This window comes from Gobius niger, assembly GCF_951799975.1.
Source record: "Gobius niger genome assembly, chromosome: 13".
In the NCBI taxonomy this organism is placed as follows: Eukaryota; Metazoa; Chordata; class Actinopteri; order Gobiiformes; family Gobiidae; genus Gobius; species Gobius niger.
In genome coordinates, this window is record NC_136864.1 from 2,617,276 (window position 1) to 2,636,068 (window position 18,793).

General features: G+C 44.8%; 1 protein-coding gene across 1 annotated transcript; it reads left to right on the plus strand.

Annotated features, from left to right (window-relative positions):
- Positions 1-2,570: 2,570 nt before the first annotated feature.
- Positions 2,571-14,730, plus strand: LOC306973021 (synaptotagmin-11-like). Its single transcript, XM_079569819.1, has 6 exons — positions 2,571-2,827; positions 9,675-9,834; positions 11,216-11,388; positions 11,499-12,019; positions 13,586-13,703; positions 14,131-14,730. Exons 1-6 carry the CDS (start codon positions 2,791-2,793, stop codon positions 14,439-14,441), a joined length of 1,320 nt encoding a protein of 439 aa, XP_079425945.1. The 5' UTR covers positions 2,571-2,790; the 3' UTR covers positions 14,442-14,730.
- The last annotated feature ends 4,063 nt before the right edge of the window (positions 14,731-18,793 follow it).

Consider the following 18,793-nt stretch of genomic DNA (forward strand, 5'->3'; position numbering starts at 1 on the left):
AACATTCTCAGGGTTTTCATGAAGAAATGTAAACATTTGTATTGATGTTTGTATTGGCTTTGAAGGGGCCATGTTAATTAGACAAGCTCTGGCTCACCAGAAAGTCAAATATGCATTAACAGTAACTTATTCCCCCATAAAAACTATGTCTAAACCAGACTGAACCAGGTCTAAACCAGACTAGACCAGGTCTAAACCAGACTGAATCAGGTCTAAACCAGACTGAACCGGGTCTAAACCAGACTAGACCAGGTCTAAACCAGACTGAATCAGGTCTAAACCAGACTGAACCAGGTCTAAACCACACTGAATCAGGTCTAAACCAGACTGAACCAGGTCTAAACCAGACTAGACCAGGTCTAAACCAGACTGAATCAGGTCTAAACCAGACTGAATCAGGTCTAAACCAGACTGAACCGGGTCTAAACCAGACTGGACCGGGTCTAAACCAGACTGAATCAGGTCTAAACCAGACTGAACCAGGTCTAAACCACACTGAATCAGGTCTAAACAGACTGAACCGGGTCTAAACCAGACTGGACCGGGTCTAAACCAGACTAAACCGGGTCTAAACCAGACTGAACCGGGTCCAAACCAGACTGGACCGGGTCTAAACCAGGTCTAAACCAGGACTCAAGGGTCAGCTCTTACCTGCGGCTCTGGCTTGATCCAAGTGCTCGGTCTGGTCTCAGGTTTGGGTCTTCATTTGGAAAGTCATTTGAAATTCAAACCAGATTTACATAAAAAGAAAGTCTGCCTCTCAGGGTGCGGTTATGTCTCAGCCTGGAATACACAAAATATCATGTACAGAGTAACAGTAAATACTACACTGACAGAAAAGACATTTTTGTCACGCAGACTTGGCTGTAAATACTGTTTAAGCGGCGCTAGTCCGCAGCTAGCTTGTTAGCTTCTTCTTTGTGATTCCATTAGTGAGTATTGGTGACTCTGACCCGGAGGCAGCGAAGTTGCAACAGTAGTTTACTGGCCAGAGACAGAGACAGGGGGAGATAAAAGACCCAGTGGCTTAGCAAGGGTACCAGGGGCCCCAAGCAGGAATTACATTTTTGGAAAGTGAGGACATTTTTGGTGGTCCTCACTTCTTTGAAGGACTGTTTGAGGGTCAAGATGTGGTTTTAGGGTCAGGGTTAGGATTATGGTAAGGGTTAGGGCTTAGGGTTCAGGGTTAGGGCCTGGGAAATACATTATGTCTTTGAGTGTCCTCACTAAGATAGCAGTACAAGGTTGTCTGTGTGTGTGTGCGCTGGTTTGGCGTTGTTTTGGCGTGACGTAATTGTTGCCTGCGCTCTCACAGAGATGTCTCACTCTGACAAAGTTTACAAAGAACGACATGTTTTAACCTCTTAACCACCGCCTTAACCAAGTGCATTTTCTGCAGTTCGACTTTACCCAAATCTAGAAGCAAAAAATGGTGACAACAAACATTATATAAAAGAGGAAATTATAGAAATGCAGCAAAAAAAAGCATCAATAGACAACAAAAAGTGATGAAAAAGCAAAAACAAAACAAAAACGCAAGAAAAATGTGGCAAGAAAAAAAAAGTAGCGACAACACAGCGACAATGCAAGGAAACATCTTCGTGTAATGCCTAATTTCAAAGCTAAGACCTTCAAAACTCATCCAAGTGTAACTTTTTTCCTTGCATTGTCATCACTTTTTCTGCACATTTTTTTCCCTTTTTTGTTAGGTTTTATCGCTTTTGTGTGTCACGTTTACGTCACTTTTCATCGCTTTTTTGTCACGTTTACGTCACTTTTCATCGCTTTTTTGTCACGTTTACGTTACTTTTCATCGTTTTTTTGTCACGTTTACGTCACTTTTCATGGTTTTTTTGTCACGTTTACGTCACTTTTTCATCGCTTTTTTTGTCACGTTTACGCCACATTTCATCGCTTTTTTTGTCACGTTTACGTCACTTTTTCAACGCTTTTTTGTCACGTTTACGTCACTTTTTCATCACTTTTGTTTGTCACGTTTACGTCACTTTTTTAATCGTTTTTTTTGTCACGTTTACGTCACTTTTTCATCGCTTTTTTGTCATGTTTTCGTCACTTTTCATCGCTTTTTGTCACGTTTACGTCACTTTTTAATCGTTTTTTTTGTCACGTTTACGTCACTTTTTCATCGCTCATTTGTCATGTTTACGTCACTTTTTCATCGCTTTTTTGTCACGTTTACGTCACTTTTTCATCGCTTTTTTGTCACGTTTACGTCACTTTTTCATCGCTTTTTTGTCACGTTTACGTCACTTTTTCATCGCTTTTTTGTCACGTTTACGTCACTTTTCATCGCTTTTTTGTCACGTTTACGTCACTTTTTCATCGCTTTTTTGTCACGTTTTCGTCACTTGTTTTCATCGCTTTTCCTTCTCATTTTTGGTGCTATTTTCCTCGGTTAAGGCGGGGGCGTAGCGGTTAAAGTTTACGTTACGCTCCGCAGAAATAGGCCCCTCCCCGTCAGTCTCCGCGTGCCCCCTCAGAGTGATCCCTCTCTCCGCACTCCCCCATCTGTGCTCGCCTTTGTCCTGGGCCTCTCTGCGCATGCTCCCTGTATCCTCCCATTCTCCATCACCGACACCGCTCACACCGACCGAGCCCCGGAGAGCCGCGCCGACACCGTGCCCCCCTCCCCTGTCCGCACGCTCCACACCGCCCCGTGGCCTCGCTCCTTTCGGCGGACTCTCCCCCCCGGACAGCCCTCGCTCTTTATGGAAGTGAAGTAACGTGTGATTTTCGTCCCGTCGTCCGTGTCGCCGTCTCACCCACAAAATGGCGGACATGACGGAGCTGAGCAGGGCCTCGTACGGTGAGAGACACCGCTGAGTAAATACTCGGCGTTTCGTACCGGGGGGGATTTGCTCATTTACCGGGACGCTTCACGCGGATTTGTTGGCGTATATCGGTGATTTGTGGTCATTTAACTGATATTAATGTGTTTTGTCTCGGTGAAAAGGGCTGAGGTTTGCTTTAGAAAGAGGACACTCGTTAAATTCTCGGCATTTCGTCCGTGTGGGAATGATGATGTAGGGACGTTGACATCATTGCTGCTGTCTTAGTCAGCTTTGTGATTTTTGGGTTGACGGTGTTATTTGACACGAGTTTAATATATTCTTGGACTGGCTAAGGTTAGATTTAAGGTTAGGGGTGACGTTCTTGGCATTTTGTCCAACAGAGGGTGGTTAAACAGCTAAACAACATGACACCCTTTAGCAATTTAGCAACAAAATGTCGTTTGTACCTTGGTGGTTTGGCCATTTTCGGGTTTAATGGTAAAACTGGCTGTTATGATTAATGATGATATTTATTCCAGGTGCTTTCAAGACATTTAAAGATGCTGTGACTGAATTCGCTGCATTCTGTCCAAGTGGAGATGTTTTTTATACTTACCATTGACTGCCATTATCATCACTATAGAGGTGAGGTTTGTTATTTTTGTGCTGATGAAGATGATTCATCGACAGGTATCCTAGTGTTGTGTGTGTGCCTATGGAAAATTCACTTCATATCCTCCTATATAACAGGTGCCTGATGCAGAGGCGGCACCTGGTTATGGAGATTATTATGTTGCTCGATCATAGAAGGTGATCACGAGTGTTTTCTTTTCTTTCAGTGATATTTTGTGAATGGGAAACTGAGGATGACATTTTGCCTGATGTCTATTAAATGTCAAAAAGTAGATTTGTCGTTGTAATCCAGAAAAGCTGTTTTGAAGCTTTTCCTCAGAGTCGAACCAGAGTAGCCAGGATGTTTGCTCAGGCTGGAGTTGCTTTGAGTGGAAGGCGGTGACCCGGACAATTAAAAAAAATACTTGAAGACGAAGAAAATGTTGCTTGAATACTGTGAATACTGTGAGTGCTTTCCCGTTGTTGTTCTATGTCCATTGTTGTCGGCTTACCATATTTTGCTTCTTACTTTTTTATTTTATTTATTTTAATATTCTTTTTTTCATGGCCCTATAGCCCTACTGTTGCTTATTATTATCTTAACGCTGTGTTATATGTTTTTATGTTTAACGTTGCACGTCTTCACCGAGAAAAAATCCTAGTTTGTGGACCTGTTCTCAAACAATGGCAGTAAAAACTATTCTGATTCTACTGTGAGTACTGTGAATACTGTGAGTACTGTGAGCAGTGTTAATTTCGTCAACTAAAATATTTAGTCATAATTTTAGTCCAAGTAATATTTTTGTGACTAAAACTAAATTCAAAGTTTTTTATGAGACTAAAACTGTGACTAAAATGTACAGATATTTTCATAGACTAAAATACGACTAAATTAAAGTAAAAAGCAGAGACTAAAATCATCCGAACTTCCACTGACAGTGTGAAAGATCATTTAAATTCTCCGAGAGACAGGTCTGAGCTTTGTTCATGTGGGAGAAGCTCGCGATTAAATATGATTATAATAAGTTTTATGAATGTTAAGTCGACTAAATTGACATGCACTTCAGTCGACTGTGAAGAGCTGTTTGAGCGAAAAAGTTGAATTTATTCTCAATCATGAATTGTGTGAAACAGAACAAGAAATCATGTGAAAATTGTTTTCAAATAAAGTGGCAGAAAATACAGAAAAGCAAAAATAATTCTAAAGAACAAGGTGCAGGAGACAAACAGATGAAGCTTTTGTCGCCTAAATCTTTGCTCTCTGAATGTGAATGTTAGGATATAAAGGATATAAACTGCTCAAAAATAAACTAAACTAAAAAAAACAGTTTACTTGTCCAAGTGGTTAAAGTGAGGCTCAGGGAAAGAATGTTTTGGTTTCACAGAGTCAAACAGTTCCTCTCTTCGTCGTAGCAACTGCTGAGCACAGACATTCAGGATCCCGTTCCGCCTCTTTGGATAATGTCCCCCTTATTCCAGTGTTGCCAAGTTAATCGTACAAAAAGCGAGATTTGCATTGACGGTGACGTTTAAAGTCGTCAAGTAAATTTACTTTCCCAAAGCTTTTTTTCTTTGGGATTAAAAACAAACCCAAACACATTTTAGGAGTTTAAATGTGGTAGAGCGGCTCGTCTCATCATCAGAAGCTCCGCTGTGTCCTTGGGCAAGACACTTCACCCTCCTTGGTTGGAAAGGTGCTATATAAATTGAGACTATGTAACATTTACCATATTACATGCTACAGTTTACAGGTTTTTTTGTAAGTTTGTTGTGACAAAATGTAAAATATGGATTCTGAATGTGGGCTAGTTTTATTTAGTGTTTTTTTCTATCTGATTTTTGGGTTTGGAGGTTTTGTGTGAGTCGTGATACCGAGTACCCGTCCGATACCACAGCAAGTCAATAAAAACGACGACGCCTGTAAAAATATGGCCAAACCTAAAGCACATGCCTCATTATGCAGATTAAACACAAACTACTGAACAATCTGTGTGAATAAACATCCACATGGACCCGATTTAGACTTGGCTTCATTAATGTGTGATAAATAAGTTTATATTCCGCCAGAAAATGGCTAAACAGAGTGAAAAATTGTGTTTCCCAAAACATTCTTCCTTCCCCCTCGGTGAGGCCACGCCCGCTTCTATCTGTATCTATTAAAGTAACACTGTAAAGTTTTTCTACATTAGTGATGCTGTAATGTGAACTACAGTAAGTTACTGTTAAAGTATTACTATTATAATATGAATTACACTAATAAATTTTTTAAGTGTGACGTCACGACTTCCGGGTCCGAGCAGACCGGCAAATATGCGAGAAAATAACTAAAAACTCTTAGAAACAACCATCAATATTTCTGAAACTCAGCAGAGAGTTACTGGACCTACTTATTTCTCAGACTGATTAGCCAAAAAAGCCGCACCTACTGCAAAAAAATTATTGACTAATTCACTACTTCTGGGGTTAGCTTAGCTGCTGCGCCGTTAGCATTAATCTCCGCTATCCCGGATGTAGTGATTTTGGTAAATATGACTTTTACAGCAGTAGGTTCAGCATGTTTGGCTCATGGGCCTGATAAATAAGTCTGTTCAGTAACTCCCTGTTGAGTTTCAGAAATATTGACTGTGGTTTTAAAGAGTTTTTTGTTGTTTTTCGCACATCTGCAAACCCGGAAGTAGAGCTGTGATGTCACCACTTAACAAACGTATACTGTAATTTACTGCATTTGTTTACTGTCCATTTGTCACTGTAATTCTTACAGTAAAATACTATAATACAGGGGTAGGCAAGTTTTCCTGGGGGAGGACCGATTTCTTTATTTTAAATAGACCGAGGGCCAAAGCTGCTGATTATTAGCCCAAAGTAAAGCACAACACTGGAAACATGACCATCTTAAATGAGATAAATGACTTGAAATGGCTGCTATGTTGAATTTGAGTCAGCTTGAACTAATCCAAGATACAAATGCTATAGCAGCAATGGAACACGTGAAATGACACACAATTATCTGAATGAAGAGAATAACGACTACTAGAGGTTTTATCTCATCTAAAACCAGACCAAATCTACTCAAACCTTAGATTTAATCTCTTAATTCAAGTAGATTTATGTCATTTCTTCCTTAAAACGATTATTCTTTTTCCAGTGCACTTCTTTCAAATGCCAGTGTTGTACATAATATATGACCTAACTGGGTGTATCAAAATCAAATCAAATTTATTTATATAGGACATTTAAAACAACTGCTGTTGACCAAAGTGCTTCACAAAAGGTCTACAGTACAGAAAAAAAATATATATACATATTAATAAGAAACAAAACACAATATACAAAACAGCAAAGCACTAACAGCTTAGATTTGGCCAGGTATTTGCTAGACAGTGTTAAAAGCTTTTGCATAAAAATGTGTCTTAAGCAACGATGTAAAATATTCAAGTGTCTGTGCAGCTCTGATGTGGAGAGGCAGTTCATTCCACAGTTTTGGAGCTGCAACAGAGAAAGCCCTGTCCCCTTTAGTCACATATTTGGAGCGAGGAACCTCTAAAAGCAGCTGATCAGCAGTATTGACAGTATTTCTACCTTTTTTTCTCCCATTTAACTCTAATAATGTTAAAAGTACTCTCTGATTTGTGCAATAATGTTTCTCAAAATCATCTTGAGGGCCAGAGGTTCTGTGCTGGAGGGCCGGATTTGGCCCCCGCTACCCCGTTACCTACCCCTGCTGCAGTGTCTCCCAGTTCTGTCATTTTTACAGTAACTTTTTACAAAACTGTCTGGCAAACTGTTTACCACCGAGACAGTATTGTACAATTCACAGTAGCTAAAGTCGCTACTGCATTTCTTACAGTAACTTACTGTAACACACAAACATTTCACAGAATTCTTTATGAATGACAGCATTTTACTGTAATTGCAATGTTCAGTATACCAGGAGAATCTGGACCCTGTTTATTCTACTTCTGTTTTATTGAGGCAGTAGTGTTTGACTTAGCCCCGCCCTGGACGAAATGCCTTACATTAAAGAAGTCCCATATTATTTCCAATACTGATCTAAAACCCTAACCTTATTATATTTATTTTGGCTAAGATTGAGTAACTGTCCAAACAGGCCAAACTCTAGCTTTGTTAATCCACCTTCCAGCCAGAGATGTTTTGAAATGGATCTAAATATATTTCTGTGACGCTGCTTCTCTGCATTTGAGTCGTATTGATCGGCTCCTCGCAGCTGCCGTTCCATCTGCCCGGCTTTACCGGCTGGGCGGATCTCTGCGGCCTCCTGAGCGCCAGAGCGTCCTCGCTGAACACCGGCCGCTTCCTCTCTCATCCTGCGTGCGAGAATAAAAGTGCAGACAGAGGGGAACGTCGCTGTCCGAGCCCGGGGATGAGGAGGTCTCAGGGCGGGGAAGGGCTGACGTCATGTCCCGCACAAAGCCCCCGTTCATCCGTCTCCGCTGATGATTCTGCTCGAGTTCGTCTGCGAGAAACAATGAGTCAAACAAAAGATGCACGCCGGCAGAATGGTGTCATTTGGTTTGCTGCGGCCACAGGAGGGAGGGGTTTATGAGCCCGGCGTCAGGGTCTCATTCATGCTTCAAGAAGAAAGTACTGTGTGGAAAAATGCTCAAATTACAGCTGATTTTTCCTTTTAAACAAAATGAAAACTGTCACAATCACTCTCACACACCCGGATTGTTCTAATTAATCAGTATTAGCAGTATGCACGTTTGATGTCCAAGTGAAAGAGGGACCACGCCCAAAATAAATTGCACTAATTTGGATTCTACTTCTATTTTCTATCGCTCGATGAAAAATTGGGTGGAGACAATTCAACAGGACAGTATGGCCTGAAATTTACGATATAAAAGAGAAATGTGGTTAAATTGAAATGGGACTAAATAACTATTTTTAATTATTTAAAGCTATTGCTGATCTCTGTCTCTGACCCTAAATCAGGCATGTTCCTGATTTAGGGTCTGGTTTAGGTTCTGGTTTAGGCTCTGGTTTAGGTTCTAGTTTAGGTTCTGATCCAATCTCTCTCTGGTCTCTGTCCTCAGGTGTGACCCCGGTCCTGGTTTAGGTTCTGACTCGGTCTCTCTCTGGTCTCTGTCCTCAGGCATGTCCCAGTCCTGGTTTAGGTTCTGACCCGGTCTCTCTCTGGTCTCTGTCCTCAGGTGTGACCCTGGTCCTGGTTTAGGTCCTGGTTTAGGTTCTGACCCGGTCTCTCTCTGGTCTCTGTCCTCAGGTGTGACCCTGGTCCTGGTTTAGGTCCTGGTTTAGGTTCTGACCCGGTCTCTCTCTGGTCTCTGTCCTCAGGCATGTCGCCGGTCCTGGTTTAGGTTCTGACCCGGTCTCTCTCTGGTCTCTGTCCTCAGGCATGTCGCCGGTCCTGGTTTAGGTTCTGACTCGGTCTCTCTCTGGTCTCTGTCCTCAGGCATGTCGCCGGTCCTGGTTTAGGTTCTGACTCGGTCTCTCTCTGGTCTCTGTCCTCAGGCATGTCGACGGTCCTGGTTTAGGTTCTGACTCGGTCTCTCTCTGGTCTCTGTCCTCAGGCATGTCGCCGGTCCTGGTTTAGGTTCTGACCCGGTCTCTCTCTGGTCTCTGTCCTCAGGCATGTCGCCGGTCCTGGTTTAGGTTCTGACTCGGTCTCTCTCTGGTCTCTGTCCTCAGGCATGTCGCCGGTCCTGGTTTAGGTTCTGACTCGGTCTCTCTCTGGTCTCTGTCCTCAGGCATGTCTCCGGTCCTGGTTTAGGTTCTGACCCGGTCTCTCTCTGGTCTCTGTCCTCAGGCATGTCGACGGTCCTGGTTTAGGTTCTGACTCGGTCTCTCTCTGGTCTCTGTCCTCAGGCATGTCGCCGGTCCTGGTTTAGGTCCTGGTTTAGGGTCTGACCCGGTCTCTCTCTGGTCTCTGTCCTCAGGTGTGACCCCGGTCCTGGTTTAGGTCCTGGTTTAGGTTCTGACCCGGTCTCTCTCTGGTCTCTGTCCTCAGGCATGTCGCCGGTCCTGGTTTAGGTTCTGACCCGGTCTCTCTCTGGTCTCTGTCCTCAGGTGTGACTCTGGTCCTAGTTTAGGTCCTGGTTTAGGTTCTGACCCGGTCTCTCTCTGGTCTCTGTCCTCAGGCATGTCGCCGGTCCTGGTTTAGGTCCTGGTTTAGGTCCTGGTTTAGGTTCTGACCCGGTCTCTCTCTGGTCTCTGTCCTCAGGTGTGACTCCGGTCCTGGTTTAGGTCCTGGTTTAGGTTCTGACCCGGTCTCTCTCTGGTCTCTGTCCTCAGGTATGTCTCCGGTCCTGGCCGGGTTCCTGGGCGCTGGTCTCCTGGTCCTGGTGGTTCTAGTCCTGGTTTTGCTCTGGTCGTTCTGCCAGCGCAGATACTGTTCGTCGAGGTACAAACTTCACGCAGATCGATACTGCGACGCAGAGGACCCGCCCTACAGGTGAGTGCCAGTACTGCAGTGTGCTGTAAACTCAGGTCAAGAAGCTTTAAGATTTGGGTAAAGCGAACTGGAGAAAAAGAGGTTAAAATAATGTACATGTAGGAAAGCTAATTTCTGTCCATACAAAACACTTTTGTCACCAGCAGGGGGCGTCTCATTAAAGCTTAAGCGTAAGGCTAACAGGAATAGTTGAAAGCTACAAAAATGGGTTGTTTTGAAGGCAATTTGAGCGCCAAAATGAAGCTGTTTGAAATGTGAAACCACTGAGGAAAGTCACGTCATGACTAGGGCTGGGTACTGTTACCGGTATTTCGATAACGATACCTGAATGATACTTTTTCCGATACCTATGCTGAAATATTTGTCATATAAAACCAGAAAACAGAAAAATAATTCATTCATTATACATTTTTCCATTTAGTTTCTTTTGCATTTTTTTTTAATTTGAGGTGAAGAAACTTCCTTCAATGACAAAAAGGGCAGAAAAAACATTTTCCAAATTCTTCTAGGTTTTTTTCCCCCCCGACATTTTCCATATTTATTCCTTTTCCCAAAATTTTGAAACATTTTAACAATAATTGAACAATAATTAACTCCCACCTGAACCGAGCACGTTTTCTCCAGTTTGGCTTTACACCAGTCCAAAAGCTTCTGGAACAAAGCTGTGAAAATAGCAACAAAACTGAGACGAAAACAATGACAGAAAAATGACAAAAATATGACAAAAAATTGACAAAAAAATTACAAAAATGGGACCAAAAAGTGACAAAAAAATGACAAAAATGTGACAAAAATATTACAAAAATGTGATGAAAAATGACAAAAAAGTTACAAAAATTAGATGAATATCCAACAAAAAAATTATGAAAAAAAAGTCTGATGACGTGAGGAAAAATATCCTCTCGGTTCAGAGGTTAATAATATTTTAAAAATCTATTTCAACACTTTTTTTTCCCCAAAATGTTCCAAATTTTCCCCAAATTGTTCACTTCTTCCCGCTTTTTCTGTGTGTTTTACCCTATTTATTTTTTTAATATTTTTTCCCATTTGTTCCCCTTATTTTTCCCACTTCAAAAATAAGATAAAAAATCCCCCCTATTCTTTTCAACTTGTGTTTCATTTTTTTTTCTTTAAAATTCTGATAACCAACAGCATCAAAACTTGAATGTAAAGATTCTGCTTTCGATACTTTTATTATACCAGTAGTACCTGTCCCTTTTTTAGACTGGTATCATTTAACGGTGCCCAGCCCCAGTCATGACATCATCATGTGGAATCAACAGTCTGAATAAGCAGGATTACTTCAACATGCATGACTGAATATGAATATGAACCCCTGACCTCTGACTCACCGCTGCCCCCTGTGGTGCGGCTCCTGCAGGTTCATCCACATGCTGAAGGGGATCAGCATTTACCCCGAGTCTCTGAGCGGCAGCAAACGCGTCAGTGTTTTCCCGGAGTCCGGAGGAGGCAGCAAACGCATCGTCCGCAGCGTGAGGCGAGAGACTGAGCGCAGGGGGCTGGTGCGGGACGCCGACCACAGCCTGCTGGACGGTACGAGGCGCCACTCACACATTCAGCACAACATGACAGGGATCATGACTCAGGGCTACAGGTATGTTATTGTTATTGAACTGAACATAACTCCGCTCTGTCTCCTGCAGTTGACGGACAGCTGCAGATGGGTCACCTGGCCCAGCCCTCAGGCCCCGCCCCCAGCTCTCTCCCGGTCCGGGCCGAGTACTCGTCCGAGTCCAGCCCAGAGAGCAGCTCGGACCCGGGCTCGGACCAGGACGTGGCCCTGGGGACCCTCAGTCTCACGGTGGACTACAACTTCCCCAAGAAGGCTCTGGTGGTGACGGTGGTGGGGGCGCGGGGGCTTCCGGCGCTCAACCAGGACAGCGCCGACCCGTACGTGAAGATGACCATCCTCCCGGAGAAGAAGCACCGCGTGAAGACCCGGGTCATGCGCCGCACGCTGGACCCGGTGTTCGACGAGACCTTCAGCTTCTACGGCGTGGCCTACAGCGCGCTGCCCGAGCTCACGCTGCACTTCCTGGTGCTCAGCTTCGACCGCTTCGCCCGCGACGACGTCATCGGCGAGGCGCTGGTGCCGCTGCGGGGGGTGGACCCCAGCACCGGGCGCGTGCATTTGACCCAGGACATCACCAAGAGGAGCCCACAGGTGAGAGCAGGGCACACGTTAACCTCTTAACCCCCAAATCTGAAAAGTTCTTCCAGCCTGCAGGCCAGAGTAACGCCTCATCTGAAAGACCGACATCACTGATCAAAGACCTTTCCTGGTTGTGTTTCCATGTGTTGTTGTCACGTTTTGGTTACTTTTTATTGAGTAATATAAATTGGAATGTCCAGTAGTGTGGCTTTAAATACACATATCCGACTCATGACCTTTATAACACCTTTAAACTAGGGTTGGGCGATGTTCCCTTAATTGGCCGTTGACGATGTTTACAGTGAACCATCGTGATGGACGATGATATCGTCCATTTCTCATTATAAGCATTTTTTAAAGACATTTACATAGCCTATATATGCTGCATATTACTATGTATGTTAAGATAATGTGAGAATGCAGGATAAATGGATCTAAACTAAACCTGATCTGAACACAGTCATGGAACACGAATTTTGCAACAGAAATGTGTTAAAACTCGTGCGTAAAGTCTGAGAGGAGAACGACTTATTCAGAGCGTCAACTCCTCCTCAATACCAAGGCTCTTATCACACTAATACAAATGTAAATCAGAGCTTATTATTTGCATTTGCTCAATTTTAATGTTTAAGAAACAGTGGGTGAACGGGACAATATTTACACGTTTGCGTCGTAGCTCACGTTTTTGAAGCCGCTCCACGCGCCGCCCGGTCCGTGAGCTCGTAACCTCATACCTCCTGCACCGCCTCTTTTTCTCCTCTCTCTCTCCTCTCTTAGTCCTTCGTGAGAATAATCCAAACCCATGCGTGCCCATGCTAGCTCCGATGTCTGAGCCATCTCATCATTTTAAAACGGTTTAAGTTTCCGTACGAAGCGAAGCAAAACCACGCGCTGTTAAACTCTGAGGTGCAGAGAGAGAGAGAGAGAGAGAGCTCCGCGCGTCAGAAACAGAGCAGCGCTGCGTCTTTACTTTAATAATTGCGGCTAACACATCATGGCTTCTGGCAGGCCACTGAAACTAGCGCGCATATTAGTTATATTCGTGATTTAATTTAATTTACAGTGCAAGTACAGGAGGGGGCGTGGCATCACGATGGTGGCTCTCCATCGTGATGTTGCTCATCCATCACGATGGACGATGATATCGTCCATCGGCACAACCCTACTTAAACTCGTCATAAATGTTTTGGCACAAATGAATAATGAGCTGATGAGGTAAACAGTCCTAAACTGGTCCAGACGACTCCGTGACTCCTTTAATGACTCCTTTAATGACTCCTTCAGTGACTTGTGAGCAGTTGGTGTGAGCTCTGAGTCTGCAGCAGTAAACAGGAGCAGAGACGCTCTATTGTCACAGTGAGGTCTCACTCTGCTGTAAACACTGCAGTCCCTGTGGTTCACATTCCACTCACATTAAACCTGTGGAAAACAACCGCCAGGAACAAGTGGTCACATTATTGCTGAAATTACATCAGTTTGTGGTGAGGATATAAAAATGGAGGCGGTCACTAATTTGATCATGGAACAGTATCTGAACTCGAGTCTGGCCTTGAGAGTGTTTTTGTGTGTTCTCCTCAGAGCGACTCGTGTGGGGAGCTGCTGGCCTCCCTGTGTTACCAGCCTGTCTCTCATCGCCTCAGCGTGGTCGTCCTGAAGGCCCGACATCTGCCCAACATGGACCCCAGTCTCACAGCCAGTGAGTAAACGTAATGCTAGGACTGTAACGCCTCACCTGCGACACACGCCTCACCTCCGACACACGCCTCACCTGCGACACACGCCTCACCTCCGACACACGCCTCACCTCCAGCACACGCCTCACCTCCGACACACGCCTCACCACAAACACGTGTAGGGATCGAAGCAGCAGACGCAGCAACAGTTAGCGGCTAGCACAGTCAAACTTTTGCATTAGCGGCTAACACAGAGTTTAGCATTATGACAGAAGTTTGGAAAAGATCGTGAACTGACCTGCTCTGATTCTGCTGAAATCCTCATGAAATGTCCTTTTTTTCCTCCTCATGATTACAAAGGCTGCGGGGGGAAATAACTTGTAAATTTAGTTCTAAATGCACGACTAAACCCGGTGTAAATCAGCTCACGTATGATTGTGTCCGTTTCAGACCCGTACGTGAAAGTGAACGTGTACTACGGCCGCAAACGCATCGCCAAGAAGAAGACCCACGTGAAGAAGAGCACCCTGAACCCCGTGTTCAACGAGTCCTTCATCTACGACATCCCCCCGGACCTGCTGCCCGAGATCCGCCTGGAGCTGCTGGTCCTGGATTTCGACCGCACCACCAAGAACCAGGTCCTGGGGCGGCTGGAGCTGGGCCTGTCGAGCCCCTGCGCGTCGGCCGCGGAGCACTGGAGCGAGGTCTGCCGGAACCCGCGCCGCCAGATCTCCAAGTGGCACGGCCTCAGCCACTTCTGAGCACCGACACCCCGGGGTTCTGCGCCCAACATCCCCGGGGTTCATACGGCTAACATCCCAGAAACTATGCCCTACATCGGTCAGCATCCCCGGGATACTTCGCCCAACATCCCCGGGGTACGACAGCCAACGCCCCAGGATATCTAACCCCACATCCCAGAAACTATGCCCAACATCGGCCAACATCCCCGGGATACTTCGCCCAACATCCCCAGGGTACGACAGCCAACGCCCCAGGATAGTTAACCCCACATCCCAGAAACTATGCCCAACATCGGCCAACATCCCCGGGATACTTCGCCCAACATCCCCGGGGTACGACAGCCAACGCCCCAGGATAGTTAACCCCACATCCCAGAAACTATGCCCAACATCCCGGGATTCTTCGCCCAACATCCCCGGGGTACGACAGCCAACGCCCCAGGATAGTTAACCCCACATCCCAGAAACTATGCCCAACATCCCCGGGGTACGACAGCCAACGCCCCAGGATATTTAACCCCACATCCCAGAAACTATGCCCAACATCGGTCAATATCCCCGGGATACTTCGCCCAACATACCCAAGATACTTCGCCTAATATCCTTGGAGTACTATGGTCAACACCCTGGGATACTACACTTAATGTCCCCGGGATACTTTGCCCAACATCCCGGGATACTACACCAACATCCCAGGATAATAACGCCCCACATCCCAGATTCTATGGTCAATATCCCCGGGATACTTCACTAAATATCCCTGAAGCACTACGATCCAACACCCCAGGGTTATCATGCCCAAGATCCCTGAGATACTTCGCCCAATTTCCCAGGGATACTATGGTCAACACCCCCAAGGGAATAATGGCCGACATCCAAGGATACTATGGCCAATATCATTGTGTCCTGGGGTACTATGGCCAATACCCCCGGGGTGCTGTGTTGAATATGCCTGGGGTACTGTGGTCAATATCCTTGGAGTACTATGGTCAACACCCCAGGGGAATAATGGCCAATATCCAAGGGTACTATGGTAAATATCCCCGGAGTACTATGTCAATATCCTTGGGGTACTATGGTCAACACCCCAAGGGAATAATGGCCAACATCCAAGGATACTATGGCTAATATCATAGCATCCTGGGGTACTATGGCCAATATCCCCGGGGTGCTATGTTGAATATGCCTGGGGTACTATGGTCAAGATCCTTGGGGTACTATGGTCAACACCCCAGGGGAATAATGGCCAATACCCAAGGGTACTATGGTAAATATCCTCAGGGTACTATGTTAATATCCCCGGGGTACTATGGTCAATATCCTTGGGGTACAATGGTCAACACCCCAGGGGAATAATGGCCAATACCCAAGGGTACTATGGTAAATATCCTCAGGGTACTATGTTAATATCCCCGGGGTACTATGGTCAAGATCCTTGGGGTACTATGGTCAACACCCCAGGGGAATAATGGCCAATACCCAAGGGTACTATGGTAAATATCCCCAGGGTACTATGTCAATATCCCCGGAGTTATCACGTCCAACACCCCAGGATACTTCACCACCATCCCGGGATAGTACACTAATATCCCAGGGCTGTAGTACCCCTACAGCCAATATCCCAGGGGTACTACAGCCAATATCCCAGGGGTATCACGCCCAACATCTCCGGATATTACACACAATATCCCAGGGATGCTTTGCCCAATATCCCGGGGTACAGCACCAAACATCCCAGGGGAAGAACACCCAACATCCCAAAGCACATAAGGAGAAATGAAATATCAAACTTTCCCCTCATTCCTCTAGTTAATGGAACAGTTACAAATCTTTCTCATGAATAAATATAGCGTTTGGGGATTTAACAATATCTGCACACTAGAATTACATTAAATTTGACTTACGGCAAACTGCTACTCCCTGGATTGACCTGTTCCCGGGTGCTTTCTGTGAGTTGGGTGTGAAAATGAAACGTCCCACCCATAAAACATTTGGGAATGATTCAGAAATCGTACAAGTTTTTAGCCCAAGGTCCAAAAAAAATGGTTAAATCTCAGCAGGTAAACGGGGAAAGATGTGTTAAAGTATGAAAATATAATTAGCCCTGTTGTACATAAGCTGTAGAGGCCTCTGCTCCGCCCACAACAAAACTTCAGGCGAAACTCAGACTTTTACATCATTCCAAAGGCTTGCACCTCCCCCCCCCGTTCGCTTGTCCCTCGTTTTTGGATCGGTCTCTGGTTCGATTCCCCCGGGCCGTGTGTGCGTGCGCGGGGGGGCCTTTGCATGTTCTCCGCGTGTCTCCGGTTCCCCTTTCGTCTGGTTTCCCTTTCATCGATGGAAAAACCCAAACGCAGAGGACACACATACCCCCCCCCCGGCCCCTCCCTGACCTAAAAACTGTCGGGTTTTCTTGTGGACGTGGTCATCTCTTTTTGAGTGTAAACGCTGTAAAACTCGTGACGCGTGGCCGTTTTCTCGTGGAGTTCGGTCTCGGTTAAAAAAAAGAAAAGAAAAAAAAAAGTTGCAATGTTCGAATGACGAGACGTGATGCATGAAATCACCCGGGACGCACACTTTTTTACTTTGACACCTTATTTTCCTCGAAGTGGGAGTATTACGCTTTAAACAGAAAAGACTTTCCGCCATGATACGATGTTCGCTCGACCGATCCTTCAAAAATCCCCCCACGAGAAACTTCCAACGAGCCGATTTAGATCAATTCAGCGTAATATTCCCGCTTTTAAACCAGTGCACTTTTGCCCTCTGTGTGTCGGACGGCCCCGCGTGAGCTACGCATGAGAGGAACGGCGTTAATGGGACAGGGCGACACTGTGACTGTGTGCACTTTGATTTTAGAATAACTAGACCTTTTACACTGATCTGTCTCTCCGTGAAGAAAGATCAGGAGAATTCAACAGCGAAAATGTTAGAAAAGTTACATAATGTAGAACTGAAGTCGTCAAATTGTGTGTAAATGATTCCGATATTTTCTAGCAGACGATATATTTCCCTCCTTTACTCGCACTACGTTCACACAGTTGAGAGTTCCACTGATAAAACAGCAAAAACACAAGTTTATCTGAATCTCCTGCTGAAACAACAACAGGTAAAAGGCCACAAAAACGGTTTTACATCTAATAAATCTCACCATTTCTCCAGGTAAAATGAAGATATTTTTACACCGTAGTTTCCAGACTATACGTCGCTCCGGAGTATAAGACGCACCAGCCAAAAAATGCCTAATGCGGGTCACATCTGGCCCGCGAGATGATTCACAACTTGTAAGGCATAAATACATAAGTATGTAAAAAAAAAGTACGTCTCTAGCCCAATGGTTCTCAACCTTTTGGAGCCGTGGCCCCCATTATAACAGGTAAAGGGGTTCGTGACCCCCGCCCGGGTCACACCGTGAGAAATAGGAACATTTGCCTACATACTTCTTAAAAAACAAGGAAAAAAAACAAATGGCTGAAATAAAATTTATGAAACTACGAACAAATAATGGCCCTCTGGTACAATAGCAAACACATGCTACAATAAAACATTAGATTATATGCTAATGAAAATATGTATATTTTATCTAAATGATCTGGCGACCCCCCAAATTTGTCTCGCAACCCCTATGGGGGTCCCGACCCACAGGTTGAGAACCACTGCTCTAGCCCATTCCTGTGCGGCGTTATGATTTTATTTTTTAAATTACCAGAATGCTCACTCCAGCCACTAGGGGGCAGATTGAATAAGAATAAAAGGAAAGAATTCCACAGGCGTCCAGCAGAGGGCACTGACAATAAGAAATCAGGATATAAACAACACATTATGTGACTTGCAAGTGTGAAATGGACAGTCTGCCCCTGGGCAGTTGTGGCTACAATAGCTTACTACCATGGAGTGTGGAGTGAGTAAATAGTGACTACAATGTGACTTGTGACACAGGCTTGTAAAGTGCAATAAGTGTGAGTCGTTTTTATGAGGCAACCGTCCTGTCGGGCTCATTATTATTCATTTATTGGAGTCAATCAAAACATTTTTTATTTTGGAGCGTTTGTTTATGGACCCGGCGTGACACTCCCCATATATTAAACTTATATCCCGATATAAGTTTGAGTTATTGTTGGTCTGGCTCTGCGACTTGTGGCCCCGTATGAAAATGAATTGCCCACCGTGGCGTACGGTAATGCTAATGTAATGCTAACGTAGCACAATGATGGTTTAGCTACACGGAGCATAAACAATGGACTAAACAGTGAAATAACTATAGCATAAAGAACAGACCAAACTCTCCATATCACTCCAAACCGTTCTCTCGGCCCATATAGATATGTACTTTTATTTTCTACATAAACTATGTGGGTGCGACTTATATT

Coding starts and splice junctions, on each gene's coding strand:
- LOC306973021 (XM_079569819.1), top strand. CDS start 2,791: ATGGCGGACATGACGGAGCTGAGCAGGGCCTCGTACG. Junction 9,835..11,215: donor GCAGAGGACCCGCCCTACAG/GTGAGTGCCAGT, acceptor CGGCTCCTGCAG/GTTCATCCACATGCTGAAGG. Junction 13,704..14,130: donor GGACCCCAGTCTCACAGCCA/GTGAGTAAACGT, acceptor TGTCCGTTTCAG/ACCCGTACGTGAAAGTGAAC.